Below are 19,878 nucleotides of genomic sequence, written 5' to 3'. Positions count from 1 at the left end.
ACTTACTGATGTCATTCTTTGGATAGAGATCCCTTCATTAATAGCTAAAAAAAAAAAAAGCAGACTGCATTTCAATTAGTGAAGGATGGTGTACCTATATTTGCAAAGGATTGAAATGGAGACGAACAGACCCAGATGGACACGGTGTACACCTGGTCTTATGGGGTCAAGAAAGCACCATCTGTAATTCCACCGTTCTAGAGTCTTGGTCTTTAAGGATTTACACTGCCCTGGGGTCTCTGTGACAATAAAATTTCTTGGTTAATGAGGAGCTTTGGAAATTAAACCTCCAGGGATACAGGGACTGCAATCTGCCTGTGCCCATCTCGTTCAACAATTCCTCCCATGAAAAGTAGTAGCATAGCTGAGTCTCCTCCCATAGATGATCTGTCTTGTTAGGAGCTTGGGTCTCACTCAGTCCCTCTGCCCTTCCTGAGGGCAGATCTTCCATACGGTACATCAGAGATGGCAGTCATCCTTCCGCTATGATGCCAACCAGGTAACCTAACACCCCTTACTCAATGTTTGGAAATGAGGGCAGGTGTCTGACTACAGGTTCATCCGGGGGAAGCTGTGAAGAGAGCACACACACCACATGATTGAAACCAACTCACCCAGGGTCCTCCTGTTTGTCCGTTGTCTTCTTCACGTGTTTCCTCATGCTTTTTATTAATGCTCCATTTACTAATATCATATTCACTCTCGAGTGTGGCCGGGACCATTTCTTCCTGAATAGAAATCTGTCTTTCAAAAAACATGATGACTGCTATAAAATTTTCTGACATTTACTTGCAGTTTAGAAGTGGTAAGAGGGCAGGAAGTTTGGAAAAGTTCACCTTGACATATGTATGTATTATCTCAGTTGCCTGCCTATGACATCTCTGGGGATCCAGACAGACTCTTAAGCTGCCTCACCAGTTTGTTTCTTTTTATAAAATCACCAAATGTTTTAAGAAACAGAACATCATAAACAATGTAGTTGTAAAAAATGACTACCTAGTCATCCTTTCCAGACTTAACAATTATTGAGGCTCTACTATATCAGCTTCAGTCTTTTTCATTTTTAAAGAAACAGAATAATACACATACAGAAGGCACCCGTATTTTATTCCTCTCTATTAGTCTCCATCCCATCCCAAGATGGTTTTTGCCTCCAGTGATGCTCCTCCCGCCAATCTTGGAAACACACATTTGATTAAATCTATCTTTTCCATCAGATTAATCACCAATATGGAACCTAGAAATGACACACATGTTTCAGATTTCCTTCTCATGAAAGTGACAGAGGATCCAGAACTGCAGTCCCTCCTATTCAGCCTGTTCCTGTCCATGTACTTGGTCACCATCCTGGGAAATCTGCTCATCATCCTGGCTGTCACCTTGGACTCCCACCTCCACACCCCCATGTACTTCTTCCTCTCCAACCTGTCCTTTACTGACATCTGCTTAAGCACAACCACGATCCCAAAGATGCTGGTGAACATCCAGGCCCAGAGTCAGAGCATCACTTATGCAGGCTGCCTCACCCAGATCTACTTTGTTCTAGTTTTTGCAAGTTTAGAAAGTAGTCTCCTTGCAGTAATGGCCTATGACCGCTATGTGGCCATTTGTCATCCACTAAGGTACACAGTCATCATGAAGCCCTGCCTCTGTAGTCTGCTGATTCTACTCCCCCTGTTCATTATCATCGTGGATGCCCTGGTGCACAGTCTGATGGTGTTGCAGCTGACCTTCTGCACAGACGTCGAAATCCCTCTCTTCTTCTGTGAGGTTGTTCAGGTGATCAAGCTCGCCTGTTCTGACACCCTCGTCAATAACATCCTGATATATTTTGCAACTAGCCTATTCGGTGGTATTCCTTTATGTGGAATCATTTTCTCTTACACTCAGATAGTGTCCTCTGTTTTGAGGATGCCATCCGTGGGCAGAAAGTATAAAGCGTTTTCTACGTGTGGGTCTCACCTGTCAGTTGTGTCTTTGTTCTATGGGACAGGTTTGGGGGTGTACATTAGTTCTGCTTTTACTAACTCTTCCAGAAACACTGCGGTGCTTTCAATGATGTACACTGTTGTCCCTCAAATGATGAACCCTTTCATCTACAGCCTGAGGAACAGGGACATGAAGGGAGCCTTGAGGAAACTGATAAGTAGAACTTCTCTTCTGTGACTGTGTTATCTGTGTGGACTGGCGTTTCTAGAATGAATCAAAGTGACAGAAATATTGGGTGATTCTGAATGTCTGATTCTTGCATCACCAACTTCTTCTAAACTGACTAGGTAACATCATGGGCAACTTGATTGTAATTTTGGGTTGAAATTTGATTTGTTCTTTGTATAGCTCTGTTGTATTTCAAAAATAAGTTTTCATTCCTAAGCTTGGTGTTTTTGGTAGGTTCCTCACAAGCTGTCCCAAGGCAAGGGTTATACTGAAATGTTAAAAGAGAAGTGGGAGAAGTTGGATAGGTCAGGAAAAGGATCAAGCAAGCTTGTGTTTGATAGCAGAGATTTGATTCTGCCTAATCTCATGGTTAGGGCCATGTGGATTATACTCCAGAGACAAACCAATTGTGAGACATGGGAGGAGCTGTTCTTTCATACTCCAGTAATTCCTGATACCTGTCACTGGTAAACTGTGTCAGTGCAGGGTAACATCAACATTCACTATGCTCAGTTTTATTGTCTACAAAACTGTTATTATGTGATTATCTCAGTGGTTCGAGATTTTGGTTACACCTTTGATCCTGATCAATGAGGAAGCCATCGTTTCTACTAAGACAAAGTAATGCTGATTGTAAAATGCCAAAATAATAAAGATATTTGTATTTCCCTGATGATGAGTGATATTAAGAAATTTTTCATATGTCTGTTAGCCATCTGAATTACTTCTTTGGAAAAATGTCTATTCATGTCTTCTGCACATTAAAAAAATTTTAAAATTTATTTAAATTCAAGTTAACATACAGCATAGTATTGGTTTTAGGAGTAGAACCTAGTGATTCATCACTTACATGTGTTACCCAGGACTCATCCTAACAGGTGCCCTCCTTAATGCCCATCACCCATTTAGCCCATCCTCCCACCCAGCTTCCCTTCAGCAACCTTCAGTTTGTTCTCTGTATTTAACTTCTCTTATGGTTTGTCTCCCTCTCTGTTTTTATCTTAGTTTTCTTTCCTTTCTCCTATGTTCATCTGTTATGTTTCTTAAATTCCACATACAAGTGAAATCATGATATTTGTCTTTCTCTAACTTATTTCACCTAGCATATTTTTAAATTGGATTATTTTGGGGGGGTGGAGTTTTAGAAATTCTTTACATATTTTGCATACTATCTCTTTATCAGATATGTCCTTTGTAAATATCTTCCCCTATTCCATAGGTTCTCCTTTAGTTTAATTGATTGTTTCCTTCACTGTGCAGAAGATTTTTATTTTGACAAAGTCCCAATAGTTTATTTTTGCTTCTGTTTCCCTTTTCCAAGGAGACATATCTAGAAAGAAGTTGCTACAGCCAGTGTCAAAGAGGTTGCTGCCTGTGTTTTCCTCTAGAATTTTTATGGTTTCAGGTCTCATATTCAGGTCTTTAATAATTTTGAATTTATTTTTGTTTATGGTATAAGGAAGTGGTCTAGTTTCATTTTTTTGCACGTTGCCATCCAGTTTTCCCAACACCATTTGTTTTTTCCATTGGATATTCTTTCCTGCTTTGTGAAAGATTAATTCACCATATTGTTGTGGATTCATTTCTGGGTTTTCTATTCTTTTCCATTGATCTTTGTATCTGTTTTTGTGCTAGTACTGTACTGTTTTGATTACTACAGCTTTGTAATGTAACTTGAAATTTGGAAATGTGATGCCACTGGTGTTGCTTTTCTTTCTTGTTTTTCATTTTACAATCAAAAAGAATGAAATCTTGCCATTTGCAACTACATGGGTGGTACTGGAGGGTATTATGGTAAGCAAAATTAGTCAGAGAAAGACAAAAATCATATGACTTCACTCATATGAGGACTTTAAGAGACAAAACAGGTGAACATAAGGGAAGGGAAACAAAAATAATATAAAAATGGAGGGGGACAAAACAGAAGAGACTCATAAATATGGCGAACAAACAGGGTTGCTGGAGGGGTTGTGGGAGGGGGGATGGGCTAAATGGGTAAGGGGCACTAAGGAATCTACTGCTGAAATCATTGTTTCACTCTATGCTAACTAATTTGGATGTAAATTTTAAAAAATAAAAAATAAAATAAAATAAATTTTAATTAAATCCAAGTTAGTTAAAATATAGTGTCATATTGCTTTCAGTCGTAGAGTTTAGTGATTCATCATTCACATATAACATTCAGTGCTCATCCCAACAAGTGTCCTCCTTAATGCCAATCACCCATCTAATCCATTGCCCTACCCACCACTCCTACAGTAACCTTCAGTTTGTTCTCTGTATTTAAGAGTCTCTTATGATTTGCCTCCCTGTCTGTTTTTAACTTATTTTCAGAATTCCTTTGGCTATATGGGATCTTTTATGGTTCCATACAAATTTTAGGATTGTTTGTTCTACTTCTGTGAAAAAATGCTGTTGATATATTGATAAGGATTGCATTAAATGAATAGATTGCTTTGGGTAGTATAGACATTTTAACAATATTTGTTCTAATCCATGAGCATGGAATGTCTTTCCATTTCTTGGTGTCTTCAATTTCTTTCATCAGTATATTATAGTTATAAAAGTCTAGGTCTTTCACCATTTTGGCTAGGTTTATTCCTAGGTATCTTGTTGTTTTTAGTGCAAAACAAAATTGTAAATAGGATCAATTCCTTATTTTCTTTTTATGCTGCTTCATTATTGCTTCATATAAATGCAACTGATTTCTGTACATTGTTTTTGTGTGCTTTACTGAATTTGTTTATAAGTTCTAGCACTTTTTTGTTGGAGTCTTTTGGGTTTTTTATTTAGAGTATCATGTCATCTGCAGATAGTGAAAGTTATTTCCTCCTTGCTGACTTGGATACCTTTTATTTCTTTTTGTTTCTGACTGCTGTGGTTAGGATTTCCATCACATACAAAAATAAACTCAAACTGGATTGAAGAACTAAGTGTGAGACCTAAACCCATAAAAGTCCTGGAGGAAAACACAGGCGGTAACGTCTTTGACAATGGCTGTAGCAACTTCTTTCTAGGTATGTCTCCTGAGGCATGGGAGACAAAAGCACAAACAAACTATTGAGACTTCATCAAAATAAAAAAGGTTCTTCATAGCAGAGAAAACAACAGAACTAAAACGCATCCTATGGAATGGGAGAAGAGATTTGCAAATCACACATCTGATAAAAGGTTAGTATCCAAAATATATAAAGAACTTACAAAACTCAACACCCAAGAACTAAATAATCCAAATAAAAATAAGCGGAAGACATGAATAGACATTTTTCCAAAGAAGACATCCAGATGGCCAACAGACACATGAAAAGGTGCTCAATATCACTGACCTTCAGGGAAATACAAGTCAAAACAACAATGAGATATCACCTCACACCTGTCACAATAGCTAAAATCAGCAGCACAAGAAACAGGTGTTGGTGAGGATGTGGCGAAAGAGGAACCCTCTTGCACTGTTGGTGGGAATGCAAACTTTTGCAGCTACTGAGGAGAACAGTGTGGAGGTTCTCAAAAAGTTAAAAATAGAACTACCATATAATTCAGCAATTGTACTACTAACAAAAAATACAAAAAATACTAAACCAAAGGGATTCATGCACCCCAATGTTTATAGCAGCATTATCTACAATAGCCAAATTATGGAAACAGCCCAAGCGTGCATTGACTGATGAGTGGATAAAGAATACAATGAAATATTACTCAGTCATAAAAAGGAATGAAGCATTGCCATTTGCAACAATAGGGATGGAGCTAGAGAACATTATATTAAGGGAAATAAGTCAGTCAGAGAAAAATACCATATAATTTCACTCATGTGGTTTAAGAAATAAAACAAATGATGGGGCACCTGGGTGGCTCAGTCAGTTGAGTGTCTGACTTCAGCTCAGGTCATGATCTCGCAGTCCGTGAGTTCGAGCCCCACATCAGGCTCTGTGCTGTCAGTTTGGACTCTGGAGCCTGCTTCGGGTTCTGTGTCTCCCTCTCTCTCTGACCCTCCCCCCACTTGTGCTCTGTCTCTCTCTCAAAAATAAAAACATTAAAAAAAATAATAAAACAAATGAGCAAAGGGAAAAAGGAGAGAGGCCAAACGAAAAACAAACTCATTTATTCTGTTTTACTTTTCTTCTTTTAAAAATTTAAATCCCAGTTAGTTAACATATAGTGTAATAATGATTTCAGGAATAGAATTTAATGATTCGTCACTTACATATAACACCCAGTGCTCATCCCAGCAAGTGCCCTCCTTAATGCCCATTGCCCATTTACAAAGAACAAACCTTCAATTTGTTCTCTGTATTTTAGAGTCTTTTATGGTTTGTCTCCCTGTTTTTATCTTATTTTTGCTTCCCTTCCCCTTTGTTCATCTGTTTTGAAGAAACAGACTCTTAAGTATAGAGAAGAAACTGGTAGTTACCAGAGAGGTGGTGGGTGGGTGGGGCTGGGTTAAATAGGTGATGAGGACCATGATGAGCACCAGGTGATACATGGAATTATTGAATCACTGTATTGTGAACTTGAATCTAATATAGTACTATATGTTAACTAACTGAAATTTAAATAAAAACTAAAAAAAAAAATGGGAAAAAAAGAGTCTCTTCAACAAATGGTCTTGGGAAAACTGGGCAGCCACATGCAAAAGAATTAAACTGGACCACTTTGTACACCATACACAACTTTCATGATTTTTAAGTATGCAATTTAATGGCAAAATTACATTCACAATATTGGGCAACCATTGCGTCTATTTTCACAGCTTTTCAGAATCAAACAGAAAATCTGTAGCCATTTAGCAATAACTCATTCTAATGTCACACAACCAGCCCTTGACAACCTCTAGTCTACTTTCTGTCTCTTATGATTTCTCCTACTCTAGATATTTCATATAAGACACATCATAAAATACATGTACTTTTGCATCTGGCTTATTTCACTTAGCATGATGTGTTCAAGGTTTGTCCATGTTTTAGCGTGTTTCAGAACTGCATTCCTTTTTTTTGTTGCTCTATTTGTTTTATTTTTTTTAAATTTATATTCAAGTTAACATACTTGGGGAGTAGATAAAGAAGATGTGGTATATATACACAATGGAATACTACTCAATGATGAAAAAGAATGAAATCTTGCCATTTGAAACAACATGGTTGGAACTAGAGGGTACTACGCTAAGTGAAATAAGTCAGTCAGAGAAAGACGTATATCATATGATTTCACTCATATATGGAGTTTGAGAAACACAACAGATAAACATATGAAAAGGGAAGGAAAAATAAGATAAAAACACAGAGGGAGAAAAACCGTAAGAGACTCTTAAATACAGAGAACAAACTGAGGGTTTCTGGAGAAGAGTTGGGTGGGGGGATGGGTTAAATGGGTGATGGGCAGTAAGGAGGGCACTTGTTGGGATGAGCACTGGGTGTCTTATGTACGAGATGAATCACTGGGTTCTACTCCTGAAGCCATCATAACACTGTATGTTAAATAACTTGAATTTAAATCTAAAAATCTTATTTAAATATATACATATAATATAGCATAAAATATATAATATTTAAGATATATTAAAATATATATAATAGATATATGAACTTGCACACTGTATTCTTACATCCCAAATAGGTACCAAAATTCTTGATGTCATTGATTAGAGAGCAATATCTTTGTCCACAACTAAGACAAGAAGACTCTTATCCAATTAGAGAAGGATGGTGTGTCATTTACCAAGCATTTGAAATGGAGATGAGCAGACATAGGTGAGAAAAATTACATGGTGTGCACCTGGACACACAGGGTCAGGGAAGTCCTTCCTTCCAGAGTTTTGGTCCTGAAGGATTTGCACTGCCCTGGGATCTCAGTGACAATAAAATTGTTTGACTAATGAGGAGCTTTGGAAATTGAATCTCTAGGGATACAGAGACTACACTGTGCATGTGACCACTTACTTATTTCAGCAATCCTTCCTATGAAAAGTAGTGGCATATCTGAACCTCCTCCCCATAGATGATGCATCTTGCTCAGGAGCTTAGGTCTCATTCAGTCCCTCTGCCCTTTCTGAGTACAAATCTCCCAGATGGTGCATTCGAGGGTAATGTCAATCATTATTACACTGTGATACCAGCCAGGTAACCTACATCAGTGTTTGGAAATGAAGGCAGATGTTTTACTACAGGTTCATCCAAGGGAAGCCATGAAGAGAGTACATGTATTAGATGATTAGAACCAACTTATCCAAGGTCCTTCTGCCTATGACATTCTTCATATGTTTCCTTGTACTTTGCACCAATACTCAGGTGTCTCCATTAATTAATGTTGTATCCACTCTCTAGTATGGCCAGGACCATTTCTTCCTAAGTAGAAATCTGCTTTTTAAACAAAACAAAACAAAACAAAACAAAATGACTGTTTTTTTTTAAATTTTTTTTTTCAACGTTTATTTATTTTTGGGACAGAGAGAGACAGAGCATGAACAGGGGAGGGGCAGAGAGAGAGGGAGACACAGAATCGGAAACAGGCTCCAGGCTCTGAGCCATCAGCCCGGAGCCTGACGCGGGGCTCGAACTCACAGACCGCGAGATCGTGACCTGGCTGAAGTCAGACGCTTAACTGACTGCGCCACCCAGGCGCCCCCAGGATGACTGTTAAACAAGTCTGTGGCATTTACTTACAATTTTGTGGCAGTGAGAGGACAGGAAATTTGGTAAAGTTTACCTAATCTTCCTATTCCTGGTTCTCGATGTAATTGTATATTATCTGAGTTGCCTGCCTCCGAGGTCTCTGGGGATCCAGAGAGAATCTTCAGCTGCCTCCCCAGTCTGTTTCTCTTCATAAAATTACCAAATGTTTCAAATAATCAAAATGGTATATTTAGTGCAATATTTGAATTGGCCTCCTCTTGATCCTTGTGGGAATTAACAATGGATGACACTCTGGCGTATCAGCTTCCGGTTCTGTTAAAGGAACAGAATCACATGCATACAGACGGCACCTTCTTCTTAATCCTCTCTGTTAGTCTCTGTCCCATCCTAAGACAGTGTCTGTCACTGGTGATGCTCCTCCTGCTGGTCTAGAAAACACACATGTGATTGTGTTGTCACTCCACCTTCTCCATCAGATTCATCGACAACATGGGACCCAGCAACAAAACAGCAGTTTCCGAATTCCTTCTTATGCAAGTGACAGAGGATCCAGAACTGAAGCCCTTTCTCTTTATTCTGTTTCTGTCCATATACCTGGTCACCATCCTAGGAAACCTGCTCATCGTCCTGGCCGTCACCTTGGACTCCCACCTCCACACCCCCATGTACTTCTTCCTCTCCAACCTGTCCTTTACTGACATCTGCTTAAGCACAACCACGATCCCAAAGATGCTGGTGAACATCCAGGCCCAGAGTCAGAGCATCACTTATGCAGGCTGCCTCACCCAGATCTACTTTGTTCTAGTTTTTGCTAGTTTGGAAAGTTTTCTTCTTGCGGCAATGGCCTATGATCGCTATGTGGCCATTTGTCACCCACTGAGGTACACAGTCACCATGAACTCCCGCTTCTGTGGCCTGCTGATTCTAGTCTCCTTGTGCATTAACACTGTGGATGCCCTGATGCACAGTCTGATGGTGTTGCAGCTGACCTTCTGCACAGACGTCGAAATCCCTCTCTTCTTCTGTGAAGTTGTTCAGGTCATCAAGCTTGCCTGTTCTGACACCCTCGTCAATAACATCCTGATATATTTTGCAGCTAGCCTATTCGGTGGTATCCCTGTGTGTGGAATCATTTTCTCTTACACTCAGATAGTGTCCTCTGTTTTGAGGATGCCATCCGTGGGCAGAAAGTATAAAGCGTTTTCTACGTGTGGGTCTCACCTGTCAGTTGTGTCTTTGTTCTATGGGACAGGTTTGGGGGTGTACATTAGTTCTGCTTTTACTAACTCTTCCAGAAACACTGCGGTGCTTTCAATGATGTACACTGTTGTCCCTCAAATGATGAACCCTTTCATCTACAGCCTGAGGAACAGGGACATGAAGGGAGCCTTGAGGAAACTCATGGGTAAGATACCATTGTTTTTTCAGGAGTGTGTTGTTTAATTTCCCTATACTTGTTAGTTGCCATTTTTCCTTCTTACTTATTTCTAGCTTCACACTGTGATGGTCAGAAAAGACACTGTACGATTTCAATATTTTAAATTTATTGAAATTTGCTTTGTGGCCTTGAGATGATCTATCCTGGAGAAGAATGGGTCTTGTACTGTGGTTGGATGGAATGTTTACATATATTGGTTTTGTTTGTTTATACTGTTTTTCAAGTTCTCTCTTGTTGATCTATCCAAGGGCACTAACCTTTGTGGAAAGTGATGTATTGAAGTCTCTAAGTATTATTGTGGAAATGTGTATTTCTTACCTCACATCTGTCATGTTTGCTTCATGTATTTTGAGGCCCTGTTGTTTAGTGTATGTATGTTTATAATTGTTATATCATCTTGATTATAGACCTTTTAATCCCTGTCTCTGTGTATCTATTTATTTTCCATTTTATTTTCTTTGTTAATTTTAATATTTTTGACTTAAAGTCTATTTTTCTTCTCTGATATTAGTTCTTTTTTGGCAACGAATTGGCTGGAGTCTATTTTTCTATTTTTTCATTTAAAACCTATTACTGTTTGTGGATCCATTGTGAGTGTCATAAACAATCTATATTCACATCATGTTTCCTTTTTTAAAAAATTTTTATGTTTATTTCTTTATTTTGAGAGAGAGACAGAAAGAATCAGGGGAGGGCCAGAGAGAGGGGGAGAGAGAGAATCCCAAAGAGGCTCTGTACTGTCAGTTCAGAGCTCGACGTGGGGCTGGAACTCACAAAGCATGAGATCATGACCTGAGCAGAAACCAAGAGTCTAATGCTAACCAACTGAGCTACCCAGATGCCCCATTCACATCTTGTTTCCTTTATCTTTCTTCCAATCTCTACCTTTTGATCGGAGAGTTTAATTACTTACTTTTAACATACTTATTGATAAGGAGATACTTAATTTTTCCTTGAAAAATTTTATTTTATATCTGATACCTTTTTATGTTCTCTATTTCTTCCATGATTGCCCTCCTTTCTTCCTTGTTGATTTATTGTAGAAATATTTTGGGATCCATTCTCGTTGTCTTTTTGGAATATATCCAAATAATTGTCTTTATGGTTATCATGGGCATTACATTTTATATGCTAAATTTATAAAAATATAGTTTGAATTCATGCCAGTTTTATTTCAATAGCATGCAAAACCTCTGCTCAAAACCTCTGCTCTTATATTGCTTGGTCCTTTCTTCTTTGTGTCACAAATTAAATATTTATCCATTGTTGCCAATAGTATAGATTTAAAATGTTTTACATTTTTTTTACAACCAATGGGAAGTAAAAACTGGAATTATTAACCAAAAATACAGTACTGTTTTTTATTTGTCCATGCCTTTATCTTTATCAGAAATCTTTATTTTTTTCATACAGCATTGAATTACTGTGTAGTGTCTTTTCACTTTAACCTGAAAGAATCTGTAGATATTTTCGTAGAGCAGGCTTAGGGGTAATGAACTCTTTCAGCTTCATTATTCTGAAAATGTTTTACTTCTCCCTCATTTTTGGAAGAAAAATTTTGTTAGATATGAAGTTGTTGGTTGACAGTTTTTTTCAGCACTCTAAATATGTCATCCCAATGCCATCTGGCCTCCATGGTTCTGATGATAAATTGGCTGTTCATCTTATTGAGGCTCTATTGTACGTGCAGAGTTGATTTTCTCGTAAGTTCTTGTACGTGATGAGCTCCTTTCAAGATTCTCTTTTTCCCTTTGGCTTTGTCAGTTTGATGATAATGAGTCTTGGTGTTAGTATCTTTGAATGATCCTCCTCGGAGCTCACTGGGTCTCCTAGATTTGTGGGTTCATTTATTTCATCATGTTTGGGAAGTTTTTATTCATTTTATCTTCAAATAGTCTTTTCACTTTCTCTTCTCCTTCTGGGACTCCCATAATGCATATGTTTTTTCACTTGATGATGTCCTATAGGTCCCTTGGGATCTGCTCACTTTTCTTCATTCTTTTTTCTTTTTGCTTTTCAGAGTCAATAGTATAATAATAGCTCCGGCTATCCGAATCTCCTCTTTTTCACAGTTTTATTGAGAAATAATTGACATACATCACTGTATAAGTTTAAGGTATACAGCAGGATGGAGTGCTTTATGTATATTGTGAAATGATTAGCAGAGTAGGTTTAGTTAACATCCATCATCTTATACAGACATAATAAAAAGGAAAGAAAAATATTTTCTCCTTGGGATGATACTTCTAAGGATCTACTCTCTTAACAACTTTCCTATATATCATATAGCAGTGTTAACTATAGTCATCATGTTGTGCATTACATTTTTCACACTTATTTATCTTATAACCAGAAGTTTGTACTTTTTGACTGCCTTGCTCCAATTTTCCTCCACCCCCACCTCTCACCTCTGGTGACCACAAATATGATTTCTTTTTCAATGAGTTTGGTGTTTTGTTTAATTTTTTAGATTCTACATATAAGCAAGATCATACCGTATTTGGCTTTCTCTGTCTGACTTATTTCATTTAGCTTAATACCTTCAAGGTCCATCCATGTGTGTCCATTAATGGATGAATGGATTAAGAAGTTATAAGATACATATCACACACACACACACACACACACACACACACACACACACTGGAATATTACTCAGCCATAAAAATGAGGAAATCCTATGGGGCGCCTGGGTGGCGCAGTCGGTTAAGCGTCCGACTTCAGCCAGGTCACGATCTCTCGGTCCGTGGGTTCGAGCCCCGCGTCAGGCTCTGGGCTGATGGCTCAGAGCCTGGAGCCTGTTTCCGATTCTGTGTCTCCCTCTCTCTCTGCCCCTCCCCCGTTCATGCTCTGTCTCTCTCTGTCCCAAAAATAAATAAACGTTGAAAAAAAAAATTTAAAAAAAAAAAATGAGGAAATCCTACTATGCTCTTTAAAAAATTGTTGAAAGTGGCAGTAGTCTTTATAGGGACTTTCCCAGAGTGTATTTGCAAAGATTTTATTTTTTTTAATTAAAAGATTAAAAAAATTTAATGTTCCTTTTTGAGAGAGGAGAGAGAGAGAGAGAAAGAGAGAGAGAGAGTGCACACGCACAAGCGGGGGGGAGGGGCAGAGAAAGAGAGGGAGACACAGAATCTGTAACAGGCTCCAGGCTCTGTGCTATCAGTACAGAGCCTGAGCCTGGTGTGGGGCTTGAACTCAGGAATGGTGAGATCATGACCTGAGCTGAAGTCAGATGCTTAATGGACTGAGCTACCCAGGTGCCCCTAAATATTTTTTTTTAGTTTATTTATTTTTGAGAGAGAGACAGAGACAGACAGAGAGCGAGAGAGCGAGAGTGCGCATGAGTGGGGGAGGGGCTGAGAGAGCGGGAAACAGAATCTGAAACAAGCTCCAGCCTCCAAGCTGTCAACACACTACACTGATGTGGGGCTGGAATTTGTGAACCACGAGATCATGACCTAAGCCAAAGATGGATGCTTAATCGATTGAGCCAACCAGGTGGCCTGCAAAGAGTGTAATTCTTACTGTATGTGGTCATTGAAATCTATATTCCTTCTTTTGTTCAGCTAGTGTTTTGACAGATTTCCTTAAATGCCAGGAGTGATACAAACAAACAGCTCTCTCGGTCTTTGTAGATTGGATCTGTGCTGCAATACTCTTTCAACACTTAACCAGGTTTGCACTGAATGTAGAGATCAATGTGAAAGTTTAGGATCTTCTGGTCTTTCAGAGTATATGTCTTGCCATGACATGCACGTGGCTTTCTAAATTCTTCCATATACTTGGTTGCATTTTTTAAAAAAAATGTTTATTTATTTATTTTTGAGAGAGAGAGAGAGAGAGAGAGAGAGAGAGAGAGAGAGAGTGCGAGCAGGGTTGGGGCAGAGAGAGAGGGCCTAAGCAGGCCCTGCACTGTTAGCACAGAGCCTGACACAGGGTTTGAACTCACGAACCATGAGATCATGACCTGAAATCAAGAGTCAGATGCTTATCCAACTGAGCCATCCAGGTGCCCCTACTTTGTTGCTTTTAAACATCTAGTTTCCTAAAGAAAAATTCTCCTGTTTTGCTCTTGGGCTTAGCAGAACTACATTATGTTTTGACTTTAATCTTTTACCATAGGTGTGTACAGGCTGCTAGTTTGTTTGGTGGTGTTTTTTGTGTTTTTGTTTTTGTTTTTGTTTTTTTAAGCTCAAAGAATTTTATTTTATTTTTTAATTTTTTTCAATGTATGAAATTTATTGTCAAATTGGTTTCCATACAACACCCAGTGCTCATCCCAAAAGGTGCCCTCCTCAATATGTTTGGTGGTGTTTTTGAACCATGCCTACTATTTTTCCAGCCTGAGGTCAGTCCTTGTGTCAGTCCTTCAGGTAGCTCCCAGACCAGTTACAACAGACATACCGAATGATTTGAAAAAAGGTCTACTCTGCCTCTTAACAATACCTGGACCCAGGTCTCATACTGAGAACACAGGCTGGGACCTTTTCTGAACTGACTCTTGTCATGCCGGGGAAGGGGAGGGGCAAGGACAGGTAAAAATGACACAACACTTTTCTCCCAGTTAGAAATTGCTTTTTTCTTCATTGAGCACTCACTTGGTTGCCATAATTTTTTTTTTTTTTAGAGGGAGTCCTAGCAGAGAATGGACAGAGAGAGGGAGAGAGAATCTTAAGCAGGCATCATGTCCAACACAGAGCCCAGTGTGGGGCTTCATCTCATGACTGTCGGATCATGACCCGAGCCAAAATCAAGAGTTGGACATTTAACTGACTGGGCTATGCAGGTGACCTGGTTGCTATAAATTTTGACTATTTTCAAGAGCTTTGTCAAAGTTGTGCCAATTCTGCTTGTTTTTTTTTTTTTTTTTCCAGTGTTTCTGTGAGAGGACAAGACCTTTGGGCTGCCTAATCTGCCATTTTTCTGAGGTTACTTTTCCATGCATAGTTCATTTTGATTATAGGGAATACATTAGAAACTACTGAATATAACATGTAGAAACAGACTACAATGAGCCATACATGTAGTTAGTCTTTAGAATTTGCTTTTTAGGGTATATATGCTGTATTATCATGCATATTATCTCTTGCATTTTATAGGTTATCTATCTACCCATCCATCCATCCATCCATCCATCCATCAATCCATCTTATCTACTCATCTCCATATAATAAACCATATATTTTTTTAATTAAAAAAAATTTTTTTTTCAACGTTTATTTATTTTTGGGACAGAGAGAGACAGGGCATGAATGGGGGAGGGGCAGAGAGAGAGGGAGACACAGAATCGGAAACAGGCTCCAGGCTCTGAGCCATCAGCCCAGAGCCTGACGCGGGGCTCGAACTCCCGGACCGCGAGATCGTGACCTGGCCGAAGTCGGATGCTTAACCGACTGCGCCACCCAGGCGCCCCATAAACCATATTTTTGAGTTTAAATATCCTGTCTGTCCTCCTTAGATTGTTGCCATAAAGGGTGCCTTTGAATGTACCTTAGAAAACAAGGCTAGAATCCAATTACAGAAGGGAACTGCATCCATGTATAAAAGAATCTTGAAATGGATGTGAAAAGAAATAGGTGGACAGACAAGAATCACAAACATTTAGCTTCCCGGGATGAGGGAATCAGTCAGTTGTAAGTTGTTCCTTCTCTGAGCCTTGTTCCTTAAGGATTTTTGCTACCCTAGGATCAGCAGAATAGCAAAAGAATTTAGGGGCGCCTGGGTGGCGCAGTCGGTTAAGCGTCCGACTTCAGCCAGGTCATGATCTCGCGGTCCGTGAGTTCGAGCCCCGCGTCGGGCTCTGGGCTGATGGCTCAGAGCCTGGAGCCTGTTTCCAATTCTGTGTCTCCCTCTCTCTCTGCCCCTCCCCCGTTCATGCTCTGTCTCTCTCTGTCCCAAAAATAAATAAACGTTGAAAAAAAAAATTAAAAAAAAAAAAAAAGAATAGCAAAAGAATTTGATTAAGGAGGAACTTTGGATATTGAACCCTGAAGGGCCACAGAGACTGCAAATTGTCTGCCTGTGGCCACTCTGCTCAGGTCACTAGGTGGCACACGTGAGCCTTTACTCAGGGACCATCACTTTTGCACAACACTCTAGTTCATTCTGTTTTCATTCTCCCTGAAAACAGGGCTTCCAATGATCTCCTTTAGTATCAAAGGGAAAGCAATGCTGAATGCCATTCCTTAGGCCTGGCAGCTAGGTACTCTGAAGTTCCCTAGTCTACGGTTTTCACCTAGGGAGAGGTGTTTGTCTACTAGTCCTTCGGGGCCGTGAATGGGAATATGCTGAAGATGCCCTGATCATATTCACCTGTGAAGTGACTAATTATTCATCATCTGACATGAATATGTTCTTTTGCAACAATACCTAATAGATCTGCTCATTTTCTACTCTGAACCCTAGGGGCTTTTTTCTATCCTCAGGAGAAAATTTCCCTGGCACAATTTTGTGGAAAGTTCTAGAATTCTCTAAAATGTGTCTTAATTTCAGACACAGAATTGAAGTGGATGGTCAGCATATGTTTTTCCTTCCATGTCTGTTTTTTTTATATCCCTTTGTAGGGATGACCATTGGTCTTGACACTGGTGCCTGTCTATGAGGATTCTGACACAGGAGATGGACCAGGATAAATCCTATAAACTACAGTGGTTCACAAGTTCAAACCCCACGTCTGGCTCTGTGCTGACAGTTCAGAGCCTGGAGCCTGCTTCAGATTCTGTGTCTCCCCTTCTGCCTGCCCCTCCCCCACTCTTTCTGTCTGTCTCTCTTAAAAATAAATAAAAATATTAAAAAAGGTTTTTTCAGTTTATTTATTTTGAGAGAGACAGTCTGAGTGGGGGAGGGGCAGGGAAAGAGGGAGAGAGAGAATCCAAAGCAGGTTCTGCACTGTCAGCACAGAGCCCCATGTGGGGCTTGAACCCACGAAGCCCTGAGATTCTGACTTGAGCTGAAACCAAGAGTCAGTTGCTTCACTGACTGAGCCACCCATGCACCCCTGATGAACCTTTTTTAAAAAGTAATCTGCACACCCAGTATGGGGCTGGAACTCACAACCTAGAAATCAAGAGTTGGATGCTCTACCAATTGAGCCATCCAGGCAACCCCTGATGAGTTATTTACCCTGAAAGCATCATTAGAGAATTTTTCTAAATCATTGCCTCATAAGAATTATAGACAATATATGGATGCACCCAGGACTGAGCCAGTTAAGTCTTCCCTGTTTGGAAGAGTCTACCATCAATATCGTAAAAATATCTCATCTTAATCCAGGAAATGGGAGTGTCCTAGAGTTGATGCTGGTGCATATCTTCTGAATACATTCAGGAGGCTCTGCCCAAAGCTGCCTGACCCGAGCTTTAGTGGGGCTCAATCAGAAAGAAAAAGGAGGAGTGCCTGGCTGGCTCAGTTGGTAGAGGATGTGACTCTTGAGGTTGTGAGTTCAAGCCCCACGTTGGGTTGTAGAGATTACTTAAAAATAAAATCTTAAAGAAAAAAAGAAGGAGGATTGAACTTGCATGGATGGGTTTTTTATAGTGTAACCATGACATAATCGACTAATTAATTTCTAAAAGCGCTTTATTTTAGAGATGATTGACATGTAAAAAAGCTATACATACTAACATATACAACTCAATGAGTTTGGGATAAGTGTACACTCATGAAACCATCACCACCATCAAGACCATAAACATACCCATCATTTCCCCAAAGTCTCCTTCCTTCCTCCCTCCCTTCTTTCCTTCCTTCCTTCCTTGCTCTTCCTTCCTTCCTTCCTTCCTTCCTTCCTTCCTTCCTTCCTGTAGCTATCCTATCATGTGTAAGGTGATTTCACATTGTAGTTTTGGTTTGCATTTCTCTAATGATGAGTGATTTTGAGAACCTTTTCTTATACTTGTTGGCCATTTGTATGTCTTTGGGGCAGAAATGTCTTTTTAGGTCTTTTGATCACTTTTAAATGGGATTTTTTTGGTAGGGTTAAGATATGCACCCAATTTCATTCCTGTGCATTTAGATATCCAGTATTCTTTTTTTTTTCTTTTTTTTATTTTTTATTTTTGAGACAGAGAGAGACAGAGCATGAACGGGGGAGGGGCAGAGAGAGAGGGAGACACAGAATCGGAAGCAGGCTCCAGGCTCTGAGCCATCAGCCCAGAGCCCGACGCGGGGCTCGAACTCACAGACTGCGAGATCGTGACCTGAGCTGAAGTCGGACGCTTAACCGACTGCGCCACCCAGGCGCCCCTGGATATCCAGTATTCTTAACACCATTTCTTGAAGAGACTACCCTTTCCCTATTGAATATTCTTGGAACCCTTGTCAAATATTAGCTGACTCTATATGTGTGAGTTTATTTATGGGCTCTCTGTTCTGTTCCATTGGCCAGTATTTTTTTGCCAAGTATTCTGTTTTTATGCCAGTATTCTGTTTTGATTATTATAGCTTTGAAATATAGCTTGATATAAGGAAGTGTAATGGCTTCAGCTTTGCTTTTCTTGCTCAAGATTGCTTTGATTATTTGGGGTCTTTTGTGGTTCGATATATATTTTAGGATTTTTTCCCCCATTTATGTTTATATATTGTATAGTGAATGGTATATATCCAGCCTCAGATTCAAAAAAAAAAAAAAAGGCAGTCATCCTGGATTCCTATTTCTGGAGTCTTGGTCTTGAAGGATTTGTACTGCCCTGGATCACAGTGGCAGCAAAATTACTTGGCTAATGAGAAGCTTTGGAAATTGCATCTCTAGGGATACAGAGACTGCAATCACTCTGGGACCACCTGCTTCAACAGTTCTTCAGAAAAGAAGTAGCACATCTGAGCCTTATCTCCTAGATGATCCTTGTTTCTCTGGAGCCTGAGGGTCACTCAGTCCCTCTGCCCTTCCTGAGTATACCTTCCATATGGCACATTCAGAGGAGATGTCATATCATTCCAGTACAATACCCACCAGGTAATCTAATGACCCTTCATCAATGTTTGGAAATGAGGGCAGGTGTTTTACTATAGTTTCATCTGGAGGAAGCTGTGGAGAACACATGCATCAAAGCCACCCATGATTTTCCTGTCTGTCATCTTCCTTGTGCTTTGCACCAATACTCGAGGACCGCCGATTTACTAGTATCATATGAATGTTTACTACGGCCAGGAACATTTTCGTACTGAGTAGAAATATGCTTTTTTCTCTAACAGGATGGCTGTTATAAAAGTATTTGCAATTGGCGGTGGTGGGAGGCAGGAAGTTTGGTAAAGGTCACTTTATCTTCCCATTCCTGGTTCTTGACAAAATTACGTTATCTCAGTTGCCTGCCTCTGAGGTCTCTGGGGATCCAGACAGTCTTTAACTGCGACCCCAGTCTGTTTCTCTTTAGAAAATTACCAAATGTTTCAAATAATCAAAATGGTATATTTAGTGCAATAGTTGAATTGGCCTCCTCTTGATCCTTGTGGGAATTAACAATGGATGACACTCTGGCGTATCAGCTTCAGGTTCTGTTAAAGGAACAGAATCACATGCATACAGACGGCACCTTCTTCTTAATCCTCTCTGTTAGTCTCTGTCCCATCCTAAGACAGTGTCTGTCACTGGTGATGCTCCTCCTGCTGGTCTAGAAAACACACATGTGATTGTGTTGTCACTCCACCTTCTCC

At 39.6% G+C, this 19,878-nt stretch overlaps 2 protein-coding genes across 2 annotated transcripts; both read left to right on the top strand.

Moving 5' to 3' along the window:
* Window positions 1-1,209: 1,209 nt before the first annotated feature.
* Window positions 1,210-2,166, top strand: LOC122488657 (olfactory receptor 7G1-like). The gene has a single exon (XM_043590258.1). The coding sequence runs from the start codon at window positions 1,231-1,233 to the stop codon at window positions 2,164-2,166; it is 936 nt and encodes a 311-aa protein (XP_043446193.1). The 5' UTR covers window positions 1,210-1,230.
* A 7,091-nt stretch (window positions 2,167-9,257) lies between these two features.
* Window positions 9,258-10,229, top strand: LOC122488654 (olfactory receptor 7G1-like). The gene has a single exon (XM_043590255.1). The coding sequence runs from the start codon at window positions 9,276-9,278 to the stop codon at window positions 10,227-10,229; it is 954 nt and encodes a 317-aa protein (XP_043446190.1). The 5' UTR covers window positions 9,258-9,275.
* Window positions 10,230-19,878: the final 9,649 nt, after the last annotated feature.

The sequence above is a fragment of the Prionailurus bengalensis genome, chromosome A2 (assembly GCF_016509475.1).
Source record: "Prionailurus bengalensis isolate Pbe53 chromosome A2, Fcat_Pben_1.1_paternal_pri, whole genome shotgun sequence".
Classification (NCBI taxonomy): domain Eukaryota; kingdom Metazoa; phylum Chordata; class Mammalia; order Carnivora; family Felidae; genus Prionailurus; species Prionailurus bengalensis.
The sequence above is the reverse complement of the archived record's forward strand: the minus strand, read 5'-3'. Positions and strand labels throughout refer to the sequence as shown.